The sequence below is a fragment of the Corvus moneduloides genome, chromosome 6 (assembly GCF_009650955.1).
Source record: "Corvus moneduloides isolate bCorMon1 chromosome 6, bCorMon1.pri, whole genome shotgun sequence".
Taxonomy (NCBI): domain Eukaryota; kingdom Metazoa; phylum Chordata; class Aves; order Passeriformes; family Corvidae; genus Corvus; species Corvus moneduloides.
This window is the reverse complement of record NC_045481.1, coordinates 10,103,800-10,130,618: the sequence shown is the minus strand read 5'-3', so window position 1 is coordinate 10,130,618 and position 26,819 is coordinate 10,103,800. Positions and strand designations below refer to the sequence as shown.

The 26,819-nt window shown below is 46.4% G+C and overlaps 1 protein-coding gene across 3 annotated transcripts; it reads right to left on the bottom strand.

The window, feature by feature from the left end:
• Positions 1-211: 211 nt before the first annotated feature.
• LOC116446020 lies at positions 212-24,525 on the bottom strand. 3 transcript variants are annotated; one of them, XM_032113219.1, is made up of 12 exons: positions 24,051-24,525; positions 22,115-22,709; positions 20,352-20,469; positions 16,696-16,770; positions 14,460-14,560; positions 13,370-13,462; positions 11,902-12,034; positions 10,848-10,958; positions 8,934-9,089; positions 5,816-5,937; positions 4,161-4,346; positions 212-2,255 (listed from the first exon to the last, which is right to left on the bottom strand). In XM_032113219.1, exons 1-11 carry the CDS (start codon positions 24,334-24,336, stop codon positions 4,166-4,168), a joined length of 1,971 nt encoding a protein of 656 aa, XP_031969110.1. In that variant the 5' UTR covers positions 24,337-24,525; the 3' UTR covers positions 212-2,255; positions 4,161-4,165. The 3 variants fall into 3 exon arrangements, 2 of the variants coding, with proteins under 2 accessions (XP_031969110.1, XP_031969111.1); XM_032113220.1 differs by lacking the exon at positions 8,934-9,089; XR_004240992.1 differs by lacking the exon at positions 212-2,255 and having other exon boundaries at positions 4,262-4,346; positions 5,530-5,937.
• Positions 24,526-26,819: the final 2,294 nt, after the last annotated feature.

Here is a 26,819-nt window from a genome sequence, read left to right as displayed (position 1 = left end):
GCTACTGCCTCTTCTCCTGGGGAGCCACCAGGAGCCTCCCCACACACCATCTGCTCTCCGCAGGTCACTTGCAGGTGCCCAAGGACATCCCTCCCACACCATCTGCCTCCACACCAGGCCGCCTCTCCCCATCACCCCCCCTGCCCACTTCAGCCCACATCCCTGGGCCCTCTGTCTCTGGAAAACTTCACTTGTGCCAACAACACTAAACTTCATGGACAAACTCAAGTCTTTATTTGGTCTCTCCATGACTGGATGCTTCACACAGAGTGCAGAAACTTGCTGCTACAAAACCTCATTGATGCGCACACAGCAATGGCAAGCCTGGCATCCCTCGGGGCTCCCAGCTGCTGATTCCAAGCAGAACACACCCTTGTCTGGCTGCGGATGTCAAACGGCACAGACACACACAGACACTGCCCTGTGTGTGGCCAGAGCTGTCCGCATGCGGAAGGATTATTTTTAGCCCGACAGTGATCGAAATGTCAGAGAGGGTTCTATTTATTTTCTCTGGAAGGCTTGTTGCTTGAAATCCCTATTGGCAGAGACTGACGCTGACCCTGCTGTCACAATAGGGCCTGCCATCCAGGTCTCTCATCCCTTCCCACCCTTAAAGAAATGTGCAGTTTGGCAGGAGGGGAGGGTGACTGGCCCAGAGTGCCTGGCAGGGCTGGCAACCTTCAGAAGGCAGGTGCTCATCCAGCTCTGCATCCCAACCCATGCCCACCCAGCCAGGCTGCAGCTCCCCCAGATTCCCCAGCCTTCCCACATCCCAGGGAAGGTCTCACTGAAGCCACAATGGATAGCTATAAAATGTGAGGAACACCAGCGCTGGGTTTTGGAGCAGCTGTGCAGTCAGGAAGAGCAGGCAGGCCACAGGCTCCTCTCGCTGCCCTTCAGTGATGTGAAGGACGAAGTGTAACAGTGCCAAGGTCTCCTGGTGCCCTGAAAGTACACAGAGGACTCCCTGGAGGTGGAGCAACCTGTTTCTTCCTGCTCCTCTGACACTCACCCCACACTCAGCACTGTGCCAGGAGCAAAGCTAATGACAATTACAAACCTGCCCTGGCTCCTGTCCAGCTCACAGAACCCTGTCTGCATGCAGAGCTCTAGGATGGGACACCTGTTCCCTGGGGTGATGGCACAGCACTGCAGAATGTGGCAGCACCCAACTGGGTCTGCATTTCCCAGGGTACCAGGGCATGACACATCACGCACCGACATTTTACGCACAAATTTTCCCTTTTCTTGTTAGGGAAGCAGACTTGAAGGGGAATGGCTGCTCAGAAAAGCACTGGCACATCTGAGGTAGAGTTTGTTTGCTTGCTAATGGTGTCAGAGAGGAGCAGTCATGGCCTATATTCACACAATAGTGAAGGAGAGCCTTGAACTACACCCAGCTTAGGGACTGTGACCAGTCCATAGATAACCAGGAAGAAAAGTCAGTGTTTTCCCTTTGGAACTGCCTATTTACATCTGAAAACTAGCAGAGACCTTGCCCGGAGGCTGGGACAAACAGCTCCTTTTACTGCCTGCTTCCCATGAGGCTTTCCCCTCCCTCTCCAAGAGGAAATTTCCAGTAACTGAGGTATAAAAATTAATGCAAGACTATGCTCCAGAGCCAGCTGTAAAACTCATACAGGAGGAGTTTCCCATCCCACACCTCACCATGGCAGGCTGCCCACAAAGCAGGTCACAGCCTTCATGAGAGAGAGAAGAGGCAGCTCTGTCTGCACCCTCCTGGTGCAGATCAGGCTTTGGGGGGTAGACCAAGGTGCCCAGACCTGCAGGAATTTCCAGCACAATGCGCCAGGCAAGATTCCCTAACAGAGGTCTTGGATCCCTCAGGAGGTTGCAATGCTGGGACACCATGTGGTGCAGCAGTCCATGGTTTCATTAGAGATTTCATGGAACGAGGGATGGAAACAGAGAGGAATTTGGTGAGGGGAAACCTTCTTCCTCCTCCACACTTGCCACCATGCCACAACCTGGGAATAACCACTAGGACTCAGCTGAGTGGCAATCTTTAAGAAATTTTGAAGAAATGTCTTTCTGCCATATCCCATTCATCCTTCTCCTGGAATTTACATATAAGAATAGGATTTGTGCCACATGGTTTTCCTGCAAATGTGCAGGAATTGTCTTCCATGGCTGACGGGCTTCTCCATGCATCCAGCTGTGTGTGAAGCTTTCAAGGAGCTGTGATTGCGTATTCTGGCACAGCGGACCAAGGCCTCATGTTTCTCCCAGCAGGCCTGAGGGAAGGCAAGAAAAAAGCTGGGTAATTAAATAGCACTCATCAGAACATGTGCAAGAGTCAAACAGCAGAAACATCCCTCCTGTGCACACTCTTGTATGAAGCTGTATCGACACTTACCTGCTGAAATCCTCCACTTCCTGGGCTAAGCAATCCATGGGCCCACAGCCTGGAGCAGCACCCCTGCTGCTGCCTGCCCTCCCTAGCCAATTCTCACTCCTCTTCTGGAAGGACGTTTCGTGCTAACATGAAACAACCAAAAACAGTGCTTTTCCAAAGTCCTGCCACCTCCATAAGCAGGAGGAACAAATGTATTCCTGGCTAGGAAAAAGTAGCTGATTTCCAGAGTGCCTACAGGCCACACCCCAGTGCATGGCAGCAAAATCACAGGGCTGGGATGGAAGGAGGAAGGTGGCACATCCCAGAACTAATTTCACCTTCACTGGTACCTCTGAGCTCAGATAAGGCCACCAAACTGTGCTAGACATGTGTGTCCAACACACTGCAGACTCAGCCAGGTCTGCTGGGATTTGGGAGCCTGTTTACCCCGGGGATTTCAGCAATTAGGAGATTAAGTGACTTACAATGCTTTAAAATCATGTTCCTCGATATCTTTACTAAAGCAAAAGTGAAGCTATGGGTAATTTCTTTAAAGGAGGGTATAAACGTGGGTGGCTGACAGCCAGTTCATTATATCAGAATCAGTTTTCATTAGCAGAGGAAGCTTGTGTGCTTATTAATTGTTTCTCTAATTGCTTTCTCTCCCTGCTACCAGGGCAGCCTGCTGCCTGTCTGTGCCTGGAGGGCAGAGTCCTGCATAACTCATCCCTGATCTGCTAACATGGGTAACTATAAATAAATGGTGACATCTGAGAGTGGAGGAGGAAAGGGACTGTGCTTCTCAACCTGAGATAGTCTAGTCAGCTTATGCAACAGAAGGTGACTGGTGACAATCTGTAGTTATTAACTGAGCAGGACTATTTCTGATCGCTGAGGGCTCTGACCTGGCTGACATAAAACAAAATTCCCCATCTCTGAGCTGGAGCTAGATAAACTTGGACTAACAAGAAGTTGCTAATTATTTAAAGTGAAGAAAATAGCTGTATGTTCTCCACTAAGTATTTTAAAACCATGAGGAGCTGCTTAACTTCAATATCTGCTGCAACTTACCCGCCCCAAAAATAAAAATGCCCATTTGTGACTACAAAGTAGTCCCTTGGGAGACTGAAAGGCAATTGCAAGTGCTCCAAATGAGCCTTGGCAATTCTTGCCATTGGATTTAACACCTTACAGTCACAGTCATCTCTCTGATTTTAACCCTCCTCCCTTCTGCCACCAGCTGCTGCTGCCAGCATGCAGTAGGCACGCTTGCCTCTGGCTCTCACAGCATGGCACAGTCACCTAAATGGGGCCAAACCTGGTTTAATTAATGCGGCTGCCATGGAGTGGGCAGTAGTGGGGCTCACATATCCCTCCCCTCGGCACCAGGGAAGCAGGAGGATCACTTAGAGGTTCCCTTGGCTTGCCCTGCTAGGAGGAAACAGTACTTGCCTGGGAGACCCTGCCCATGCAGAGGGTAAGAGCTGGGAGGGACAGGATGCTGCAGAGAGACCTTGCTGCAGGGACACACAGACAGGAGTGAAAGATGGGGAGAAAGAGCGCTGTATTCTCCTTTGTCCCTGCTGTAACCTGAATCACTCATCTGAGCATTCAGCACCCTGCACTGCCTAGAACATGATCCTCCAGGATGTGGAAGTCTGAAGGCAGAGAGGGGGAAGTAGAGCCAGGTAATAGACCAATGGGGACCTTGGGGAGGTGAAGCTACAGCTCCACCTCCTGCAAGTAGGGACGCCTACCTGCGCAGGTACCCGTGTTACACACAAGCACACTCACACACACCCACCATTGCTAGCAGCAGAGGCAGCCACAGAGTCCATATTTTCTAGGTTTTGTTTCTATATCTGCAAAAAGCAAGTTTGCTTCTGTTTCCGATTCCCTGTAATTATCGTGAAATGCCTTCAAGAGAGCAGCTCTGTCTTTTCGGCTGATTGAGTCTTTGATGTCCAGCACTGCACTCAGGTGTTCCTTCCTTCCAAAACAATAAGAGGGCAGGTCAGTGAATGAGTCAAGAAAATAAAAAAAAGCTTGTTTCCTATCACTCAGTTTTGCTGGACCAGACCAAAGATTGGAAGCTGCTTTTTGACACCCTCTGGCTACCTAAGGGGGAGACCATATCCCAAGAGCTGTGTGGGATAGGGCTGAGCTCATGGGTCCCAAGCCCAGGGCACACAGCATCCCTGTGAAGTATTGAAAATGTTCAGCTCAGGTCATTCCTAGAAAAAGGCCTGTATCTATCATAAAAGGTTTCAGATAACTCAATGTATGACCATTGGGAAGCATTTCTGGTATCTTTTCTCCCCTCAAATGGAGCTAATTCTTGTTCATCTGGAAGGAGGATTTTGTTCTGCAGAGCACTGTTCTGTTGAGCAGGGTAACACCATATTGGGTATAAGTCAAATGTAACCAAGCCAAACAGCTTGAAACAGAGAAATCTGTTGTAATCAAGAGCAGTGCATCCACTCACACCAGGAGGACCTCCTCTGAGATCTGGGTCTTCTGAGAATTTTCTATGCCCACTTCCTATACTATATATATACATATATATATATCATTGCTATGCTGTATCAGATAAGCAGCTTTTTAGCTCAATAGCATCTTCAAAAGTAGTAAACTAAAAAAGAAGTAAGAAACCAGATGAAGCATAACATAATCTCTTTGTCTTTCTTTTTGTTTTTTTCTTTGCCTACAGCAGTCCTTCATACAGAAGTCTAGAGACTTCCCTTGCTGCAGGTTATACCATGACTGTCATGTTGAATAGGCACTGAAATAATTATCTACCATAAATTGTCTCCCCCACATTTGAAGGTATTTACACTTTTGGCCTTCACAGCATCCAGTGATGGAGAGCTCTAAACTGCAATCCTGTCAAGTTGGAAAAACACAGGCACTAGCACAGCACATCAGAACAAAAGACAGATGCAATAAACCACAGGCTTTGGAACTAATACAGTTAGCTCAGATCTCTCCTTCCTAGTAAAAGCTGTGTTTCAATTCTATTAAGTTTCCTGCAAGAAATATAAGTGTATATTCTTGCTGAATACACCTAGAAATTTGTGAAATTAGTTATATAAGGTTCGGTGAAGTGTTGAAGCCAAAAGCCAAGGGTTTGGAAGTTATGAAATGCCTGAGTTAAGGATGTTCTTGAAACCTACATTTGACACACATGTGCCTGTAAATTCTGCATTCAGGTAGTACTTCTCCACAGCATTTCTGCTTTGTTGACAGCAACTTCATCCATCCTTCACCTTCACAGATGGTTCCACCACCAGTTCATGTCGGACAAAGTTATAAACCAGGCACCAGTGAGTACATTCAAATGGCCCCTGTGCCTGGCCCAACACACTGCAGAAGTATCACAGGATTAATATTGTTGTAGGTCTTCTGGTGTCAAGTAATCATGTAAGAAAGCACAGAAGTCAAACCAATAAAAGGCATTACCCGAGGTCAGGAAATTCTTTTAGAATGGGCAGAAGTGCTATTTTCATCCCCTCAGGATCAGAAGTTTGAAGAAGTTCTAAAATTGCTTTTATGGGATCCTTGAGAGAACCAGCTGCAGGACCCTGGGGAGAGAAGCAATGATGTGTTCAGGGCAAGAGAAACAGCACACCGTGCTAAGACCTGGACTTGTGTCAGACTGGGAATCTCTCTGTGTGGCTTAGAAGCTTTGCAGGAGTGTTTGTGCACGTATAGAAATGTGGTTTTCCCCAGGGTAGCAGAAAAGAACCTGGAGAGCAGTCACAGACTGCTTCCAGGGTGTCTGGGCAACTATCTTCAGCAGTGCAGAATCCCCTCCTGCATTTGTTTTGGCAAAGTTGGCAAATGTACCTCATTTTTACCTAAATTGCCTGTCCTTTCAGGGCCATTTCACCCTGTGAGACATGGTTTGCTTCTAGAGGTAAGCACAGCCCCGTGCTTGACCTATGTGAAAACAAGCTTTGTTGGCCAAACATACTGGCATTTCTGCTACCCCAAAACAAGCCCAGGGACAGAAAAGCAACCTCGGGGACAGGATGAGGGGTCACAGATCCTCTAAGAGAAAAAAAGTGGGAAACAGGGCTGGACAGTGTAAAGAACATGACACGGTTGGTAGATGCTGCATACGATCAACTCCCTCTAATCTGCACACAGAAGAAAAAAGTCTCATCAAAAAACACACAGCATTTTTAGCAGAGCTGGAGAAGCAGAATGCAGATGAACCACTAAGAGAGAACTTCAGGTCTTGCTCACATTTTTCATCAGTGCAGTAATGCAATTAATTTGCTTCCCTGAATTATTGATGCCACCACATCAACAGAGACTCTGTGACAAAGCAAACCTGGAGAACGGGCTGCTAAAATGGGGCAGGAGAAGCCCAGGTTCCCCTGATCTCCAGAGGGCATTAGAAACAGCAGTCACATTCTCCATGTGACACCTCTGCATTGAACATAAATTAAAAATAATAGTAATACTTGAAGACAGCCTTCCCCCTCTCCCCCTGCACTGCAGGCACACAGCATGTCTAGCTCTGCTCAGTGCATAAGCTGTACTCAGCTCCTGAGGCACTGGTACTGTACAGCTTCATACTTGGCAAGCTCACTATTACAAAATGCTAATTAATTTGAAGGCGTCAGATTTAGTTAAGCACTACACAGACAGGCAAGGTCAGAGGCAAACAGCCTGCAGTCTAATAGGAAAAAAAGAGAGGTGTCTTGTCAGCAGTGTTTAAGTGCCTTTGACACGTAATGCTCTTAGGAGAAAAGCAAGGTATTTCCTAATGTGTTTTGGGAATGGAGGGGAAGGAAGAGCCTGAAGAGAGGGCAGGGAGCAGGTGCAGCCTATGCAGAAACTGCACAATAAATTCAGTCTGCAGCAGAGTACATATTTCGCATGCATAACCGTGTGCCTCATGACTGAGGATCAGGCTGTTCCATGCAAATCACTTGTGCATTTCACCTCCAAGGTTTTCGGTGCTCTCATATCAAGTAAGAAAGTGCACACACTGGGGACACTGGTGAAACAGTGCTAACCAGATGCAGCCCTTTTCCACCCAAGCTGAATGTAGGGTTTTAATAGATAAGTAGATTTCCTGTATCTCCTTTGCACTATTCCATGCACATTACATCTAAAGCTGATGCTGAGCACAGCATTGCTAGTAAACTTCAGAGTTAAGATTAGAGAATCTTCCTGCTATTGCCCATGGCTCAGTTGCTCAAAGCATTGATTCATCTGTGATTGATCACTCCAGGAGAGGTAGGTCTTCAGCTAAAAGCACTGTCAGCTTCCAGCTTTCCACCATGAAACTAATGCATTCATTATAATGGGTCTGAGAGGATTTTAGAGAAGCCTACAGGCGATCATTTTTATTTCATTTTATTTGTTGGACAAGGTAAGAATTGCTGACAAATGGCTTGCAAGGGACTCATCTGTGAGAAAATAGATTTTCAGTCCCTAGCACTTAAATTGGCAAGTTGTGAGAATGACTCAGCATTTGTGAAATTATTAAAACCAGGATAGCCACGGGGGTTTATATGCCCTGTCCCAGATGAGTCCTGTTACCAGACTGACTTTGCAATTGCTGCTGTGCTGCTCAGCCCAGCCCCTTATGAAACACCATGCTTGGACATTCCCAGCCTGCATCTGCTAATGAGCCATGCCAGGGACACTGCACAGCAGTGATTCTCCAACTGGACCAGCCGCAAGAGGGGACACTGCTGCCACTGCAGTCCTTGCCCTTGGGTAATCAAAGGACCCATGTGACAGCCTGGTGGCACCCACAGATGCTGTGTGCAGCACTGCAAATGACACCAGATTATGAATTGAGCAAAGAGGCTTTTTTAAGCTTCTGAAGTTGTTTCTGCAAATCAGAACCAGTACTTCTGCACAAGTTTTCTTCAGAGGTGTGGCTCTGCTTTTACACCCAATCTTCTGCAATGCGCCTTTACCTCCTAATGGTGTGAGGTGTTTACCCCTGCAGGAAGACTCGTTCCTCTCCACTACCGTCAGCAACCACAACAGCATCAGCATGTTTTTGCCATGAGGAAACGCCACAGCACAGGGAAATGTCTCAGGCAGCCATTATCCCAGCTCTGAGGGGCTGGAAAGGGCCTGTGGGGAGGGAGGGGCTGGATGGAGCAATAGTAATGCACACCCCATGTCCAGGGAGGAGCAGCCATACAGGACAATCCACAGAGCAGGTGAAGATGTGGAGCAGCCTCTTTGGTTCATCACTGCAGAGGCTCAAGGGAAAGCACTGACACCCGATGCCATGTACCAGAGGCCTGATGGGGGGAGCTGGCAGCTTTGGAGCTGTCTCACCAGCTCAGAGGAGCAGGCCTCATTCTTGTGTCAGTGGCAGCAGTGCGAAACTTGCCTCCTCCAGTCACACATTTCAAAACCATGGACTAACAGCTTCTGACAGATCAGAAGGGCTGTCAGCACATCTGACTGTCATTTCTGTGAAGCTTGATACTCCTGTGGTAAAAACTCTTAAGCTTTTTTGTTGCTTTCAGAGTCTTTTCCTCTGCTGGTATTGCTCTTGATGAAAGAGAGCAAAACTGTAACCATATCAAAGACTTACTAAGCACTCTTTAAAGATGGTTTGCATCATCCTATGATCTTCTTCTATCTTGTTGACAATCCTCCTCCTCTGCATAGAAGATGGTTTCCTGGGAGTGGTCAGGAGGGCCTGCATGTATTCTGTAATAATGATGGCATTGACAGCCTTGACGAGGGCCTGTTCCGGAGCAAAGACACCCAGATTAACTTCCCTGCACTGAGCAAGGTCCAGACCACACCTATACCAGGGCAGACAGCAGATATTCTGCCCATGCAGATGGCTGTCCCACTTCTTTGCTTAAGTATTAATTTTAAATTCTTGATCTAATACTTGGACAACCCCCAAGCTGTATGTGGATGACATAAACCTTGATGGTAAGTGCAGAGACATCCAGTCAAAAGCAATGGGACCAGTTAGCTGAGCCAGAGGTCACTCACACTCCAGAGCTGCAGTGACACTTGGCTTGGCTAAGAAATACAATCACCTGGGGAGAGCTTGGGCTATAAAGCTAGAGGCAGCCTCCCTGGAGCATCCACACTAGACACAGGGCCCTTGGGCACACATTTGTGGCTGGGCACAGAGAAGTCACCTGGGCAACTCCCTCTGAGCTCCCACTACCTGCTGAGGAACCCCAGTGCAGAGGCCATGCAGTGCCCAACAGGGACAGTGAGTGTTTCTGAAGGGAGGTGGGCTGCTGCACAGAAACCACATTTCATTAGCAATTGAAATCAGAGCAGTTTTAGGCTGCAGTCCAAAGGTACAGGAAATCCCCAGCTCTGTCCAAAACAGACAAAGCAAGAGACAGAGAGCTCTGGCACAGCATTTCACCACTGAGCTGCTGCTTGCCCCAGAAGTAATGTGACATAATGTCCAGTGACAGGCTTTGAACAACAGCAGACTAGATCCTATTTTTTTCTCTTCCATTACCTTTTTCCATATTGCAAAATGTTAATTAAAATCATCACTGACAAAGAGACTGCAGACCTGGGAGTCCCCTGCTTAGGAGGACATGTGGCACACATAGCAGCAGCAAATCCAGCCTGCACACAAGAGAGGGTACACCAGGTACCAACCTCATTGCTGAAGAGATAGACTCAAGGGTGTTGTGAGATCCTAGACAAGTTGTTTAGGCTACTGTAAAGGTGAAAAAACTTGGGTACTTTGTGAGGTTCTCTTTGCCAATGCTCTGTATGAGAGACTATGCCCTTTAAGAATCTGGACTTTTCACCCCTCTGTGTCCATTCCACATCAAAGGGATAAATAATCCTTACAAATAAGGTTGAAGCACATTAGAAGCTGAGAAGATTTCCAGTATAATGGTATTGGGGCAATGGTAGGATCAGAGGGAGCCTAATGCTCCCCTCTGTATTTGGGAGGTACATTCAGTTTCCCCGTTTCTTCACTTGTTGATTTCTCTGCTGAAATTACAGAAAGGTCCCAGCTGTCACTGTACATCTCTGGTGGACAGGACTGAGACCACTAGATATTTAAAAGCCCACTTGACAACAGGCAAAACTGTAGTTTGGATTAATGTTCTAATATTGTGCCATCCAAAAATTCAATTATTAGTTTTAGTGATTTCACAGAATAATAGAATGGTTTGGGTTGGAATGGACCTTAAAGATCATCTAGTTCCAACCCCCCTGCCATGGGCAAGGACACCTTCCACCAGAACCGGTTGCTCAGTACCCCATCCAACCTGGCCTTGAACATTTCCAGAGGTGGGGCATCCACAGCTTCTCTGGGCAGCTTCTTCCAGCATCTCACCACTCCCACAGCAAAGAACTTCCTCCTGAAACCTAAACCTACTCTCAGTTCGAATCCATTCCCCCTTGTCCTGTCACTACATGCCCTTGGAAAAAATCCCTCTCCATCTTTCTTGTAGGATGATTTCCTGAGTAACATCTTGTTCTCACTTTCTTACTTATTTCTTACCTCATACATATCTGTTTTTTTCTTCCCAAAGGTCAAAAAGCTTTGCTTTAAGGATTCAAGGATGTGGTCAAAACCAGTGTCACACTTTTTGAAGTGGTCCTTCAGTGTTCCCTGAGGAAAAGAATCAGAGTCAAAGGGTGCACCTGGAGAGACACTGCACAAACAACAGACACAGATCATTGTGCCTTTGCTCTTTCTGCTCTTGGAAACAGACTCCTCCACAAACTGCAGCATCCTGTGCCTTTATTTCAAAGAAAAGCAAAACATGAAAGAAAGAAACAATTCCAGCTCGGGAAGGATGTACTAACTTCTTAAGCCCAAACCTGGAAGACTGAAAGCTGAGCCCTAGGTCTCCTGTTCCCCCCCAGGGTTGCCCATGCTCCCTGTCAGAACCACCCCCAGTTCCCATGTAGATGTGTGGGCCCATGGGACAGGCTGGCACTGAGCTCTGGAGACCAAAACTGCACAGTGTAGCCAGAGTTTCTCTTGTCATTTCTTTTTGCTGCCTTCAGCATGCCCGAGGGATCCTGTGCAATGAGCCTGAAGATGCTCAGGGGAGCCTCCCAGGGAATTGCACAGGATCACACACTTCTAGTAGCCTGGAATTCTGTGTTTTCCAGACAGAAGGGCGAAGGGTGTCTGGGCTAATAGGCTGATACTAGAAAGTGTGAAGGGAGGGGACCTTATCTCAAGGAAGGGACACATTTCTGGTCAGCTTTCTTTACATCCTGACTACCTAGCACAGCCCTGGGCTCTGTGAGTTATCACTGTCATGGGAAGATGCCCAGCTGATGGGAATGAATAGGTACCAGGTGAAATTCAACTTTTGGGATCTGGGTACCCATCTGTAGCACAACAACAAACACACAGTGAAACTGGGATCCCAAAACTGGGAAAGGTGAAGGTGTCCATACAGATTCTGACAAGGCAGAGGAGAGTACTGGTCTTGAAGGCCAAACTATGGCTTCACCCTTTCCAAATCATATCATGAGAGGGAAGTGCATGCCACTCATATGGTCTGAAAACAGTCAGAATTAAAATGTGTCTCCCATACCTTGACTTTAGAAGTGATGGTCTGCAGAAAATGCTCCATAATATCATCTTCCATCCTGTCTAGAAATGCATTTACCTTAACATTCTGGCCAGTGCTGACACTGCAAATGTATGTTAGCTTATGCCAGACAGTTCTGTTAAAAAAAATAAATATGGAAAGTATTGATCAGATCAAATCATGCTATTCTCTCAGATCAAAACTCTTTCTACTGTAACCAACACAGCTGCCTGGGTAATTGAACGGATACATGCTCAGGTCCAAAGCCAGCTCAGTGACCTGCATTTGTGCACTCGTTAAGACACTGCCACAAGGACATGAAAGCTCAGTGCACACAAATGCCACTTGTACCCATCACTAATGAGATCAGATCAGTAAAAAATTTTAGTATTTTTAAAAACAAGTAAGCATGAAGCATCCTCAACAAGTAAGAGTCTGGGTAAGCATCTGTGTGCCTTCGACAATCTACAAATACAAGGCAAACAAATATCTTCCATCAGAACAGTCTTCCAGTCAGGAAATCCTGGTTAAAATTATCACCAGCTTGAAACCAGACATTTTAAATTCTGGAAAGGCTCAGTGTACAACTTCATTCTCAGTAACACTGTAAAGGATTACATAAAAGAGACTCATAAGTATTCAGTCTAGGATCCAGCATCAGCAACAGGCAAATACAACAAACAAAGCAGCTACCTAGGCTCAACACAATGCTCTGATGTCAAGTAATCACTGCTCGTATGTTGGATTTTGGCATTTTGCTGACTCCAGAGATCCCCAGATAACTTTACACAGGAAGAAGAGAAGCAACTTTGTTTTCTCCGTTGCTGCAAGTGCTTCTGAAATTAGCTCGTAGGTTCAAACATCCTCCTCCACCCTTCTGTGCTTTATTGCTTCCCTCCTTCCTAGCAACCCCAGGGAGAGCCTGGTATATTCCATGGGGTTTCATTCAGCAAAGCACTTAAGATTGCACCTGCCAAGTGCATTAGCACACACATCTCAACACAACCTTTATGAGGCTTTCCTGCTGAAGGACGATCAAGCCAGGGAAAGGAACGACATCACAACCCACGGCAGGGTTAGTCAGGATAGTGTCCCCACATGTGACACAGCGCTGCTGCCTGCCTCCTGTTCAGTGCAAGAATGGGGAGATGGCTACAGCCCCTGCACCTGCAGGGCCTGGGAGCAGGCAAAAAGTGGCAGTACAGCCCTGCCAATGCAGCAGTCAAGGCCCTGGCCAGTCACCCACAGTCAGCCCCCATCTGAGCCTCCCTCTTGCTGGGGCAGCCAGGACAGCTCTGAAGGGGTCTTGCTGACAGCAGCTGGCTTCCTCCATGCTTAAAGGCTGGTGTGCACAGGGTTGGATGACCAGATCCAGCTGGAGGCAAGGTTGGCCTCATACTACAGTCAGAAGGAGATCAGACCAGCAGAAAACTCATTTTGATCCCCATGTCACGAGGCTCTGTTTTCTAACCTGAGAAGGCAGCAATTCTCCAGGACTCGTAAGCTGGTGCAGATCTGCGGGCAGCCATCAAGCTGGAGAAAGCTTCTTACTTCATCTTCATAGCTAAATTAAAACAGGAAAGAGTACCTTTAATCTGGCACGCTCCATAACATGTCTGACAGCAATAGCAAACTCAAGAAATATTCTGTGATTGTCTTTTTAGCACACATTTTCAATCCCCAAGGTGGGATCTACAGCATGACAAAGACAGTCTCTGCCCTGCCCAGCTGGTGAGGAAGAGAAACACAGGAATGGCAGGGAGAGCCCTTGAGCTGCCTGGGTACCCCTGCCAGGGACTAAGAGGCAGGAGGTTGATTTGCAACACTTCCTTCTGGGAAGCAACTCAGGCTCTGCCGATAAAGCAGCAGAACAAAGTCTCAGTGTGTATGAATAACCCGCAAGGTCTGTCGACTGCTTTGTCAGTCTCAGTCTCACAAACAGCTCCTGAACAACTCCATTTTATAGGATTTCCTTCTTCTCATCATGTGGAGGGTCAAGGATCTTAAATCAACTCTCCGTCTGAAATACCACCTGTAACCAACAGTCCTGGCATTTTCTGCTGCGGGGGATACACAGGGAAAGAAATACCCAAGAACAAAAAGCAGATGAAGGGAGTCAGAGGAAGTGGTGAGAGGCAAGATGAGAAGACATTCATTCTCCTATGAGAACCAGGACAGAGCAGAGCTCCCCACCCTCCCACGGAGCCAGCAGAAAACACTGTGCCTGGGAAGCACAGCCAGGGTAGGAAGGTCTAGACCTGGGTACTGGACACATGGTTGCCCCTCTTCCCAGGTGTGTTTAAGGTCTGAGCCTCTCCAGAACATCCCCCAAGGCCTCATCCTGTCCCAGCTAGTCCAGACGCACTCTGTTCCTTCAGCTTTAGTCCAACAGCAAATACTGAGGACACAAACAGCAGTGAAGTGCTGTCTCTCCGGTAACAGCTTGATGGGAAACAGCCATCAAGATCCAGGTGAACATAGCATCACCAGCTGCTTCATCAGGGTTTCTTTCTTTTGAGCATTAAGAATGTCACCAAGGAAGAAAACAGCATCCTTCCTACCTCTCCAGGAATCTCAGGCACTCCTCCAGGCACTCAGCTTCCACCTTCTCGCTCAGGCTCTCACTGACTTGCCTGGCAGTCTCTGTCTTCTCTGTTAGTATCTGTGGATTTCAACATGTGAGAAGAGAACTGGCCAGGGCCATTTGTTCCCTATGCAGTGAACAGGAATACATCCTACTGCTTACCCTGCAGCAAATCCCTCTGCCCTCTAGGCAACAACTTCAGTTGAGAGCCCTTGTGGAAATAGATGTATTTTTCATTAACCTGATTGTAATGCCTGACCCCACACCTTTGCTACCACTGTTTTTGTTGTGGTCAGCAGGCCTGTGCTTGGGGAAAATCTTGTCCCTGCAGATGTTCTCTGCTGGCCACATCCAGCCCGGCAGCTCAGCTCATCCGCAGACCTGCCATCTGTGGGAGCAGCTGTGCTTCCATCTGACTCACCCTCACAGACAAATTTGGGTACAGCCACTAAAAAGAAGGTCAGACAGATCTAACTGTGTGCCCTGCACCTCTACCAGGGTCTCTACATGGGGTGCCTGGAGAGGGCAGGTGTCACCTTCCCAGCCACCACCACTCACACCTGACACAGAGCTGTGTGTTAAACCCTACTGCACATGTCCTGCCCCACTGACCCCAGCTGGGTGGCCCAGGTGTCTGCAGGAGGTGGGCTATGCCAGACAGCTCAAAATTCACCCCATATTGGGCTGGCTTGAGCAGGTGGCAACCTAATGGTGCCCATTAGTTGCTCTGTGGAAACAAAAGCTTGCAAGGGGAGGAGAGCCAGATGGATAAAAGGAGACAGATGGACCCATATGCTGTGCTCTCCCAGTGTTCGTCAGCCAGGGACAAAGGGTGCCTCACACCATGAAGGGTTTTTTCCACTGCTTACAACAGATGTAAAATCTCACCCAAAAGGACAGGATAAAATACACCACCCCAAAGTGTCGGAAAACCACGGCTGATGAGTTTCCATGACACCTTGTTCATTTTCTATCTGAAGCTTAAGTGTCAGCCTGAGAAAATTGAGGAGGTGGTAATTTCATAAGGCTTTCCTATTTATCCAGGCTTTTCCATCACCCACCCTAGAGCATTCAAACCTGTCAGTTGCATACACAACACAGTGAAACAGCTCATGCTGAAGCATGGCCAGATGTTACAGATATGAGGACTAGGGGATTCAAACCAGGCTTTGTCCTAGTTCCTGTTAGAAAATTTTTCACTGTGAGTCAGGAGCAGGAAAAGAAACAGCTTGGTAGCTAAAAGTTCCCCTAGCACAGGTACATCATTCCTCCATTGCTCCAGCAGGTGCAGGGCAAGGCAAGGAGGAAACAGTCCCTGTTGTGAGCTCTGCATTTGGTGCCTGGGTTTGGGATTGGCCAGAAAAGCCAGTGCTTGCCAGCTAAAGCTGTATCCTCACAAGGAAAACCAGCTGCTGTTGATCTGCAATGCTTCCAAAGCCTGAGGTTGCTGCCATCCCAAAGGACCATGGAACTACTTCCCTCTCTCATGACCTGAAACGGGACTGCCGCTGGGGTGGTGGAAGTGGAGAAGAAAGATACAGTCATGGCAGCCCACAACCTGCCCCTGATCTCTAGCACCACTTGAGCCCACATGTAAACTCCAAGATTTATTTTAATCCTTCTGCCGGTCTTGATCCAAACACCCACTGCCCACACAGGTATGTGCTGCTCATCAATCAGCAGGGTGTGCTCCTGCAATGCCCTTGGAGCACTTGCCTTTGCTGTGCTCTGCAGAATCCCCTTGCTCTGCCTGATCCACCAGGGCAGCAGTCTCAGCAGGGACAAGCAGGGAGCAGCCTGCCTGCATTTTGCACTGCCAGACATGGGGCCCTGCCACAGCTCGGCAGCTCTTCCCCTTTTATAAAAGCACTTTGCAGAATTCACACAGGGCAGACTGGGTAAGATACACCACAACTTGCCAAAAGGTTACATGAAGATCCAGGTGCCTGTATGAAAATGCAGCTTCAGCTTGAATCAGCTCAGGCTTATCCTTAGTTTAGTAAGGCTTTTTTTTTCCTTATGTATGCCCAGGACAAAAACATGTTTGGGAGCAAACAGACACAGTTTAAGTATGGCAGCCAGCTTGCAGGATTTTAATACATTGAGCTTAGCCTGAGACATGCAAAACTGAGTCTTGCCAAATACCCACATACTTGTGTGCAAAAACATGACTGCCCTGAAGTATGGGAGCTTTTCAGTTCCCCCCCGTTTACCTCAATGACTGCAGCATCCGCACAAGGGGGTTTCCCAATATCAAAGGCTTCTTTCAGGGCTTTCCCTACTTCCTTCTAAATGACAAAAGAAAATGAAAAACTACAGTTTAGATACAATGGCATTCATAATGAGTTAGCTTTCCCAGCCTCTCATTATGCATTTGGACTAGATGAAGTTCTGCTTCTATTTTTTTGGCTGTCTCATTTAACCCAAAGCCTGGCTATTTTCCAGCTGACCTAATAACATTGTTCTGTTTTGTTCTACATTGTTTGTTTGAGTTTAAATGATTTGCAGCTTTCTTTCATCCCAGTGTCAGCTTGGGTTATCTACAGCCTTCCCTAGTTAGCTTAGCTCAAATGAAGGCGCCCACACAGCAAAACAATGCTTAGACACATCTCCATGCTGCCAGCTACTGTAGCTGAGATTTTCCACCCTTCCTCTCTCCAACCAGCACCCGCAGAAACCAGCAAGCATAAATTAAAACCATTCCCTTGCTTGAGCCAGGGACTTGTGAATGCCAAGAGGAGAGGGGTTAGCGTTTAGAGCTACTGTCATGGTGAGATGGGCCCCATGAGGCTGCACAACGGGAAATTTCCCAAGATTTGGCTGGCTTATGCTAGTCTGAATGACTGTAAAAACAAAACTAACACTGCAGAGAAAGGGCTTGTTGCTTAAAACATGATCTGACCTTTATAGAAGCTTTAAAATGAAAAGACTGGCTCACTTATTTATTTCATTTCTGAATCTTCCTCCAAAGAATGTAAAGTCTGATCTCCCATTTTTGTCTTTGTTCTTTTCTGGCTGATGAATTAGGAAATTTTTGGTTGTCAGCTGAAGAATTTAATTGAAAGTATATTCAAAACAACTGCTCTCCCATATTCACTGAAAAGTGTTAATCAAAGACAAGTAAGCAGTTGCAAACAACCAAGAAAAATTCCTTTCCTCACAAGTGCCATCACCTGACTGTGAGCAAATGTGTGAACACAATGTGCTGAGATAGCACATCCCATCTGAGCTGCACAAACACTTCGAGTCTACCCCCCCCAATGGGACAAAGCAGGGCTTAGTGAGGAACTGCAAGGCAACTAATAATTTGTTGAGCCGCAGCACTTAGTTGTTTTGGATCAGATGATGTGTCTGAAATAGAAACAGCTTGCTTGTCCTAGCTCTTGTAGTGATACCAGCATCTCAGGCACCAAAGCTCCAACGCGGAGAGGACCAGAACTTCTGCTGTCATAAACAGGCACAGCTTCCTTCTTGTTCCTTCCTGTCTGACCAAAATGTTGCAAGGCTTCAGATCCGTGGATGGTCAGTACACCTGTGCTGACTGCAGAACATGAACTTCTCAGTCCTCCTTTTATCCATTTGAAAAAACAGAGGGGTGGTGGGGAGAAGACACAGATCCAAGTGATCCTTTGCTAGTCAGTGTAAATGAGCATGAGAATGAACCCTGGCATCATGCTGGAAGGTCTGCCTTGCATTCATGTCAAATTCCCCAGTACAACAAGGGCAGAAGTGACAGACTGACAACCCAGTCAATGGCATCAGCATTTTCAGTTCACCAACTTTGCAACCTCAAAGGCACAAATCTCCCTTGCCCCAGAGTGTCCAGGCTGAGGGGAATGCTTCCTGCATGCAGAGATGACCAAGTTCCCCACACTGGAGTTTGGAAGTGGCTTTGAACTCCATGTGGCATCTGAGATCTCAGCACCTTCAGATATGGTCACAGTTCTCACCACTCATTTCTGTTTCAAGTGCTTTTACTTTGCACAGATATCAAGCTGCCACACCCAGCGATAAGCCAGGTATTCATAAGCAAAGCAGACCATGACTTTTTCTGGTCAGGATCTTTTCATTCTGAAAAATGTAGTCATCCATTGAAGTGGCAAAACACACACCACGTGGTTTAGTCACAATTATATATGACAATTGTTCAGAGATAATGACAGGATTTTTGCTCAATAGCAACTTCCTGTATATTAGCATAATGAAGGGCTGAATTACTCTAGAAACAAAAATAGAGGGATAAAACAGGTTTTATAAGATGTGCCACTGAGCTGAAGAGACATCAATAATTTTTCCATATGGAGTCAGCTTATGTCCACTCAAGCTCATTAGCTTGAATCTGGAGCTGGTCCCAAGCTGGCCAGGTTTGAAGCAAGCTGGGGCAATGCTGTGCTACACTGTCCAGCACTTCCAGCTCTGTTCTCTCTGGACAATGCAGCACCACATAGAGCTACAATGCCTCAGGATCCAAAGTGGCATGAAAACTCGGGGCAGCATGGCACAAGAGCTCATAACCACTACCAGATTGAGGTGAGTCTGCCAAGCACACAGTGTATCAGGAAAGCAGAAAGCCCATGGTTAAGCAAAAGCATTCTTCAGCTATTACATTAGAGAGAACTAAAAAAAAAAAAAAAAGTTAAATTTCCCATCACTGTTAGTCAGCCTCTTTGAGGGCTTGTCAATGACTCAGTGACTTGCTCTAGGATAACCTCAGTGGCACTGTCCTAAGTCACCTCCTTCTTTGCAACAAATGATAAAAAAAGAGCTTAATAACACGTGGTCTTCTCCAGGGTAATGATTAGAAACAGCCCATAATGATACTTAAACACTGAAACCAGTAGGCTTTAAGCACATTGTCACCAGCTGGCACTTCTACTCCCGTGTTTGTGACTACCTTCGTGTTCTCCCTCAGGGAATAAGTCTAGAGGAAAATCTCTGCAATTTAGAGTACCTTCCCTGGGATGATTCAGCAGTTTGCCATGGAATTTCCCCTCCTCTGTTCCCCAGGGGCTGGTGGAAATGGAAAGCAAGAGAGCTGAGTGAGGTAACTCCTGCAGTTTCATTTCAGCTTTAGCTGAATAAAAGAGGCCCCGCTGAGTTTTCCAAATAACATGGTTTCCTCTGGAACTCCCCGTTGCTACAACACATCTTCCTGGCTTCATTTGCATTCCACATGTCTCAACAGAATTCTTCAAAGGGGGAGCTTTGCTGAGAGAAGAAAGAGATGCTGCAGCCTCAGGGCTGGGGTCACCTGTGGGATCACAAGGCAGGATTCTCTGCAGAGGGCTGCTGGATGGGCACCAGCTGCACATTTTGTTGTGCTGAGTTCTGGAAATAATCTTTGCTCTAACCTCAGCAGAGTCAGTCCAGTAGGCTGGAGAGAACTGTGAGGGGTCCACGCACAGACAGACTTAGCAGCCTCAATATCCTGCACAGCTGAGGCAAAGGGGCTGCAAAAAAACCCCCAACTGTTGCACATGATGGGATCATTAACAGATGGAGAAAAGATGAACAACATCTTGAAATGGCCCTCAATATGGAAGTGGGTTTCACCCATAGTCTCCCTTTCCTTCAGATAAATGCGTTTCTGAGCAGAGCAGGTTGCAGCTCTCTGAACATGCAGCAGTGGAACGAAGAGAGATTTGCAAATGTCGCAGCATTTCCTTGTGGAGGAGCAAGGACAGGCCAGCATCCCTTTGGCAGCAGGGATGGATCTTCACATCTGTGCTCTGCAATGAAACTTGGTGAAGACGGAGACCTCGGGGCTCGCACATGCCTGAGCAGAGCTGGCTATTTAACAAGGGCACCCCTTAATTTAGGACCTGGGGAAAAGACCAGGCAGATTGGGGTAAAACTCCTGAGTTCTTACCAGTGCGATTGCAAGTAACTTTTCCTCAGTCTTCAAAATAATCCACATGAGGCACTGCGCACCAAGGGAAAGGCTGTGCTGGGGGATGTGCCCGGGTCTCTCACACGCCTGGCTGCCACTGTGTACAGAAACAAGAGCTCAGCCAGAGGGCAGCTTCCCGCGGGTCCACAGCGTCGCCTGCCTGGCACCCCCTGCCTGGCACCACAGCCTCACACGGGGCAAACAGGGTGTCCTGCAAGGACCCAGCAGTGTTTGTCATGCTTGGGCAGCCACAGCACAGTAGATGATCTTTACAATGGCCTTTTGCCAGCTATTCTTTTGTGCTGTTTCTTTTCCTTCTTCCTACATGTGCTGCCCAAGTTAAGATTTTTGCTTGTTGCTTCCCTCTCCCCTTCCCTCACTGCTGCTGCTGAATTCCTTCGGCTTGGGGAGAGTCTCCCAAGCACACTTGCATGGGTGCACAATTTTGCAAGTGTCACATATTCTCTCAGAATGGAATAAGAAGCAGGTATATACCAAGACAACTGCATCTATTCATGAGCTTTCATGGAGGTTGTAACTGTATTTAGACAGGAAAAATCAAATGCTGAAGTCTAGAATCTTCTCATTTCCACTTTTTTCACTGCCATCTGACTACTACAGTTACTGGTCTTACTTGTTTGGTTGGTTTGGTTTTTTTTTCTTGAAGGAATTCAGCATTTGTATAATACATTTTTTCCTATATTTGACTTTCCTTTATATATTTAAATTACATAATTTTTCACCTCCAATTTTATTAAATTTTCAATATTTCATCAATCCATTACTCCAAAGCTTTACCATTTTAAAAGCAGCAGCAAGTGGTACTCCTGACCCCTTGCCTGATGATGGCCAGTGAGTACCTACCACACTACTTCCCTCCTTCAGGAGCTGGCTGGGAGAAGAGCCCACCTGATGAACTGCTTATGAGCTACTCAAGGGTTTATAAGTGTAATTAATACAAGAAACAGAGAAGCTGTAGGCTTGGATGAAAGCAATCAAATAATCCAAAAAGGCTGAGAACTATTAGGGCATAAGTAGATTGGAGCTGCCAAGCAGCAATTAAACCACAAATACAGAGAATCAAACGCCTCATCCACCATAAAAAAAGAAATCACAAGAAGGTTGCAGGCTTTGATGACACCCACAGACTTTGAATTCACATTGGGCCAAAGGGTCCCAGATGTGCCACTCTTCAGATCAAGGGGAAAGCCATATCGGTTTCCCCAAACTTGGAAAGGAATTTAATGATCTGTTACATGTTTTTCTAGTGATCTGAACACTAATGAAGGAAATACAGAAAAAACTGGAAAAATTACAAGCCAGATAAAGCAGTGTGAGAACCAAGGGCAGAACAAGAGAAATCTATAGCGTACCATGCTGACATAAAGACCAGGGAAAATTACTCTGGGGTAATTGGGGTATTATGGATCTTGCTAAAAAAGGCTTGATGCAAGGAAAGAAATTGTTCAATAAAGCAGAAAACTGTGCATGTCCAACAGGCAGAGAAATACCTGTCCACCCTAGGTAAACTCTGAATGTGGTATTAAGGATTCAGAAAGAGGAAGTACTGCAATGAAAAAAGGCTCTGATTCTGAGAGCACAGTAGATAAAAGAGACAAGTGGGCAAATCTAAACTCAGCAAGAATCCTGATCATCACAGCATTATCAGGAAGCAGGGATTGTTCTCAGACGTGAAAAATAGAGATACAGAAAAAATGAAGGAAAAAGTCCCTCAGACATACCTTTTGTACATTTTAATGCTCCATTCATAAATTAAAAGACATTGGCTGAAGCTGAGACAGTTACTGTCAGTAAGTGTGGCAAGGTGAGAACACAAACAGGCATGACAGCAGCGGGCATAGGTGACGAGCAGCCCTGCTTCCTTGAAGACATCACTCCTGTGCTCCAGGCTGGGGAGAAATGTTGTTTCCAGATGACTCAGGTGCTGTTTTAGTGCAGTCTCATCTGTGTTAGTGGAGGAACTAAACAGGGGAATCTGGGCTGCCATGTACTGCGTTAGTTTTTCCTCCAGATCTTTTCTCCAGAAGTTTGGACTCCAGGTGGAAACAGACTCCATCTCTCGGCTGTTGCCAAGCCACTCTGCTTCCTTCTGCTTCTCCCACTTCAGTGATTCCCCCACTGACTGCAATGGCTCCAGGAGCATCCTATCACTTCCACTGAGCACTTCTCCCACTACAGTCCACATTCGTTCAGCCAGCAGTGCATAAAGTGATTCAGACTTTCCCACACCATCATTTCCAGAATGATCCAGATTATAAATTTGATTACAAGCTTCCAAAAATTTTCCTTGCTCAATTGATCTGCAGATGGTTTCCTCTGCAACAGAAAAAGAACACAACTTGCTGTTTGTCCACTTACCTATAGGACCCATCACTTTAATATCCAAGTTATGAAGTATCTAGTTTACATGTATCCTGCAATTCCTCAGGATCTGCTCAAGATCAGCCCACTTAAGGTCTAGCACTAGCATCTCCCAGTTTCCTCAGGGCAAGCACATTTTTGTTTCTAAATTTCTTTCATCCTTTCTCCTCCAGGTTAACCAAGCCTGCAGATTAGTCTGCAGCTTTCTGTCATCATTCCAGAGACTTCCTCACGTGAGCAATGAAGGTTCATTAATTACAGTCTTTCCTTAAGAAATGTACCTTCTGTCCAGAAGAAAAGCATTAAAGAAAGGACATCTTCTGAACAAGCCAACAGCTGAAAGTCAAGCCTGGAAGGAATTCTCTGCCTCCTCTACAGAAACCTTGGCAGGACCAAAGTGCTGCAAGCTCCCTTGGAAGGAAATTTTTCAGTGTTGCTTGTTTCCAAAGTATCTTACCTAGCACATTCAGCGAACCAACAAGTGTTAGATGTACTCTCACAACAGCTGCACAGAGCTGCAGGGTTTTTTTCCACAGGTTTTGCAGATTACAAGGTTGAGCAATGAAGGGCTAAGATTTGTCCAAAGGTATCTGGAACAGAGCCCAGAGGACAAATCGAACTTGATGAGAATGCAGGGAAAATTAGGTAAAGCCAAAAGCAATGGGACTTAAATAATTCAAGATGCAACTTTGGGTGTATAGTGAAGAGTGAAAAAGCATGAGCTTCCACTATATTTTACCTATATCCTTCCTACCTTTCCTCTATGAAAACATCTCATATATATAGTAAGAATTAAACTGAACAGGACTGGAGGGACGAACATGACATGAAATGCAGAAGGGATGAGGCAAGGATCTCCAGCAAAGCAATTGTCAAGTTATTCAGGAGGGGTCTGTAAACTGCACCTGTCCTGCCTCGATACATGCAAGACATAGGAGATGTTCAATTGGCACAACCAGCCCGTGTACAACCCACCTCCCCCTCCCATCTGTGGAGGAACACTAATGGGGCGTCAGTCACACGTACATCGTCTTTCTCACAAGACACATCAGGAGTCTTTGCAGGGATAAAGATAAGAACAGTAAAGAGAAACATTTTGAGGCAAATGGAAAGTGAAATACAGAACAGTCCAGAGTAGCAAGTGTATGGTTCAGAAGGGACAAGAATTCAGGACAAGGATGGGGAGGAGGAGAGTGGAAAGAACCTAATCCAGAAGTTAATGAAAAACAAGAGCCTGCGGGGCTGGGAGGGGCAGAGAAGATCCAGGCCTGGACCCAGAGATAACTTCAAGGTTACCTGCAGGCATCCTTCTCTCAACTCCCTTCCTACCGGTCGATATCTTCAGCAAGTTCCCTGCCACATCCTCAGCACCAGCCTTCTCCACTGCCTCCTTCCCACCAACCACAGTCTTCAGCAATTTGTTTGCCAAGGTTTTCAATTTCCCTTTCCTCTTCACCTCCTGCTTCTTTCTCTCCTCATGTGTGGCCTCAGGCAGTATTCTTGCATTTTCCCCAGCCATTTTCTCCCCCTTCTTGTTGCCTCCTCCCACGAAGGCTGCCCAGGAATACTTTGTTTTCCTCATGATCCAAGCAGATTCAGGTGCTTTCTGTCCAACTGGGAATACTATCAGAAGAAAACATGAGAAACACTTCTATGCAAAGTAATCTTAGTGTCTATCTCCCAAAGAAGTTCTCTCTTCTTCTGATTTATTTTTTTTCTGTGCAGCTACAGGCTTCAGCTGCCTTTGAAAAAGTCTAACCTGGTTCCTGTCTGTGCCAAGTGAGGACACTTTTATAGGCTTCCAGCCCTCTTATGTAATCCTTCCCTCTTCTAGGAAAATAATGTCAGAAACCTCATACATAATCTAACCACAACCACTGGGGGAAAGCCAGGGGGATTTTTGGCGTTTTCTAAACTATTAAAACATCCCTGCACTGCCATTTATCTTGATGACAATCCTATCAGTTATGGGGAGTTGATTAGTAATAGTTTCTATGGAGCACACATCCTTTTCCACCCACTGCACATGCCCAGGCTGCACCTGAGTTTTTCCTTGGCAGGGAGATTACATCTGGGTTTGGAGAAAAGTTTTTCCCTCACCTCCCAGCAAGCCTAGTGCTAGCCACCAGGGATGTAAAGGCCCAGAGAATGGGTGTTCCATGTTTTAATAACACCATTCAGAGGAGATGAGTGATCTCAGCCTTCTGGAATGTGCAATACTCCAGCAACTATGTACACTATTATGTATTATTTTAAATTTACATACACACACATGGATATAAATGGCATAACATTGCAGCAATCCACCATATACGTGTGTGTGTGTGTGTGTGTATGCACACATATGGATCACTTCACCAGCCAGTATCCACAAGTAAAGAAAAAGGGGATGTATCTCTGCTTAGCACGAGGTCTGTATTGGGCTGCTAAAGGTTCTGACCATAAACACAGAAAAAATTCCTCCACAGAAAGTATCCTTTAAATCCAGGAGCTTGCATTTAAAATAGATTTCTTTTAAAGTCCCTACACTTCTGTGAGGACTTGGAGAGAAGCTGAAATGCTGTCCTTACCACACCATCCTTGCAAGAGAATTACAAACTGGGTTTAATTCTCCATTCCATTATCATAAAGATTAAATCAAGAACTTGAGGATTTTCATCAGCTGAGGACAGTTTGTATTAATCATTACAAGCTGTATTGATTCAAAACCATACACTATGCAACGATGATTTCGGGGATAAGAATTTAGAGGGTGGTTTTTCCACACATCATCTAGACTGTTTCAAATATGTGAATTCATATTTCTGCGTTTAATGCCTGCAGTTTCTTCCAAGATTTTCTACATTTTCATGATTGTAAAATTCCACTAGTTTCCTTCTTGGAAACCAAGTAAATGTTACGTTGTCCTGGCTCTTTTATCGGTGCTTAATTCCACCAGCATGTTATCACAAAGCCATTTGATTAATTAGTAACAATAGGGAGGAGGAAATAAATACATTTCAGTTGGAAAGAGAAACAGAAATTCCAGCAGTGGTCACACATTTGAACTGCTGCCAGTAGGAAATACTGAGGTTGCAAAATACAGTGTTTTCCCAGCTCGTGAATAAAGTTGAAAATTAGGAGGCTTTATACACATTCCATTTTGACCTTAATTTTCAATCAGCAGAAGTCAAAATGTTTCATTTGGAATGTTATAGCTGCACAGTATATGGATACAAGACGGAGTAAGAGGGTCAGTACTGAGAGAAGCATTCCAGGCATGCTGAAACCCTTCAGCAATATTTTCCCATGCAAATTCTAACATAATATGTTTATGTTTCACTTTTCCCAACAAGCCTGTCTCCAACAAAAACCTAGACATTTCCCTAGACTTCTCTGTGGAAAGAAATTAGATGTCAAAGCACCAGTCCTGAAGGCAAGATTTTCTTCAGTACACAGATTTTGAACTCACAATTGCAGATCGTGCCCTAGACCGTGGCAACATGATGTGTGGGAATTGCTGTGTTTTCCCAGAAAGTTTCTTTCAAGGGAATACAATACAAGCCTGTGGAAAGTGAGGAGTGACTGCAGAGATGGACAGACATCCTGAGGCTAGGACCATCTCTTCCTCCATGAACCACTTGACCCACTCAATCAAGGGAAGGTCAGACACTCCCCAAGATGAGAGTGTTCTCAGAGCACAGCCCACCCGAGCACTGCAGCACCAAAACCCAGATGGCTCCTCTGTCCTGCCTTCCCCTCACTCACAAACCAGGGCAACCAGTGTGTGTAGGCAGGGCAGGCCATGGCCTCCGGGAGCAGGCAGTCCAGGAGCATCCTGTGAAGGGGCAGCAGGATGGGGGTGGTCAGTCTGGCCGAGGGTGCTGAGCCCAGCAGCAGCGGGAGGTGATGCCCCAGTGGAGCAGCAATCCATCGTTACCCACTCTGCACCCCCTGCCCACAATTGCTTTGGCTTGAAGGACATTGTCACTGAGGGGAATGCGCTCTCACAGAAGGGGACATTCCACAAAGGAGCTGCCCAGAGGCCACCAGCAGCCTGCTTTTCTGGGCCTGTGTGCCTTAGCA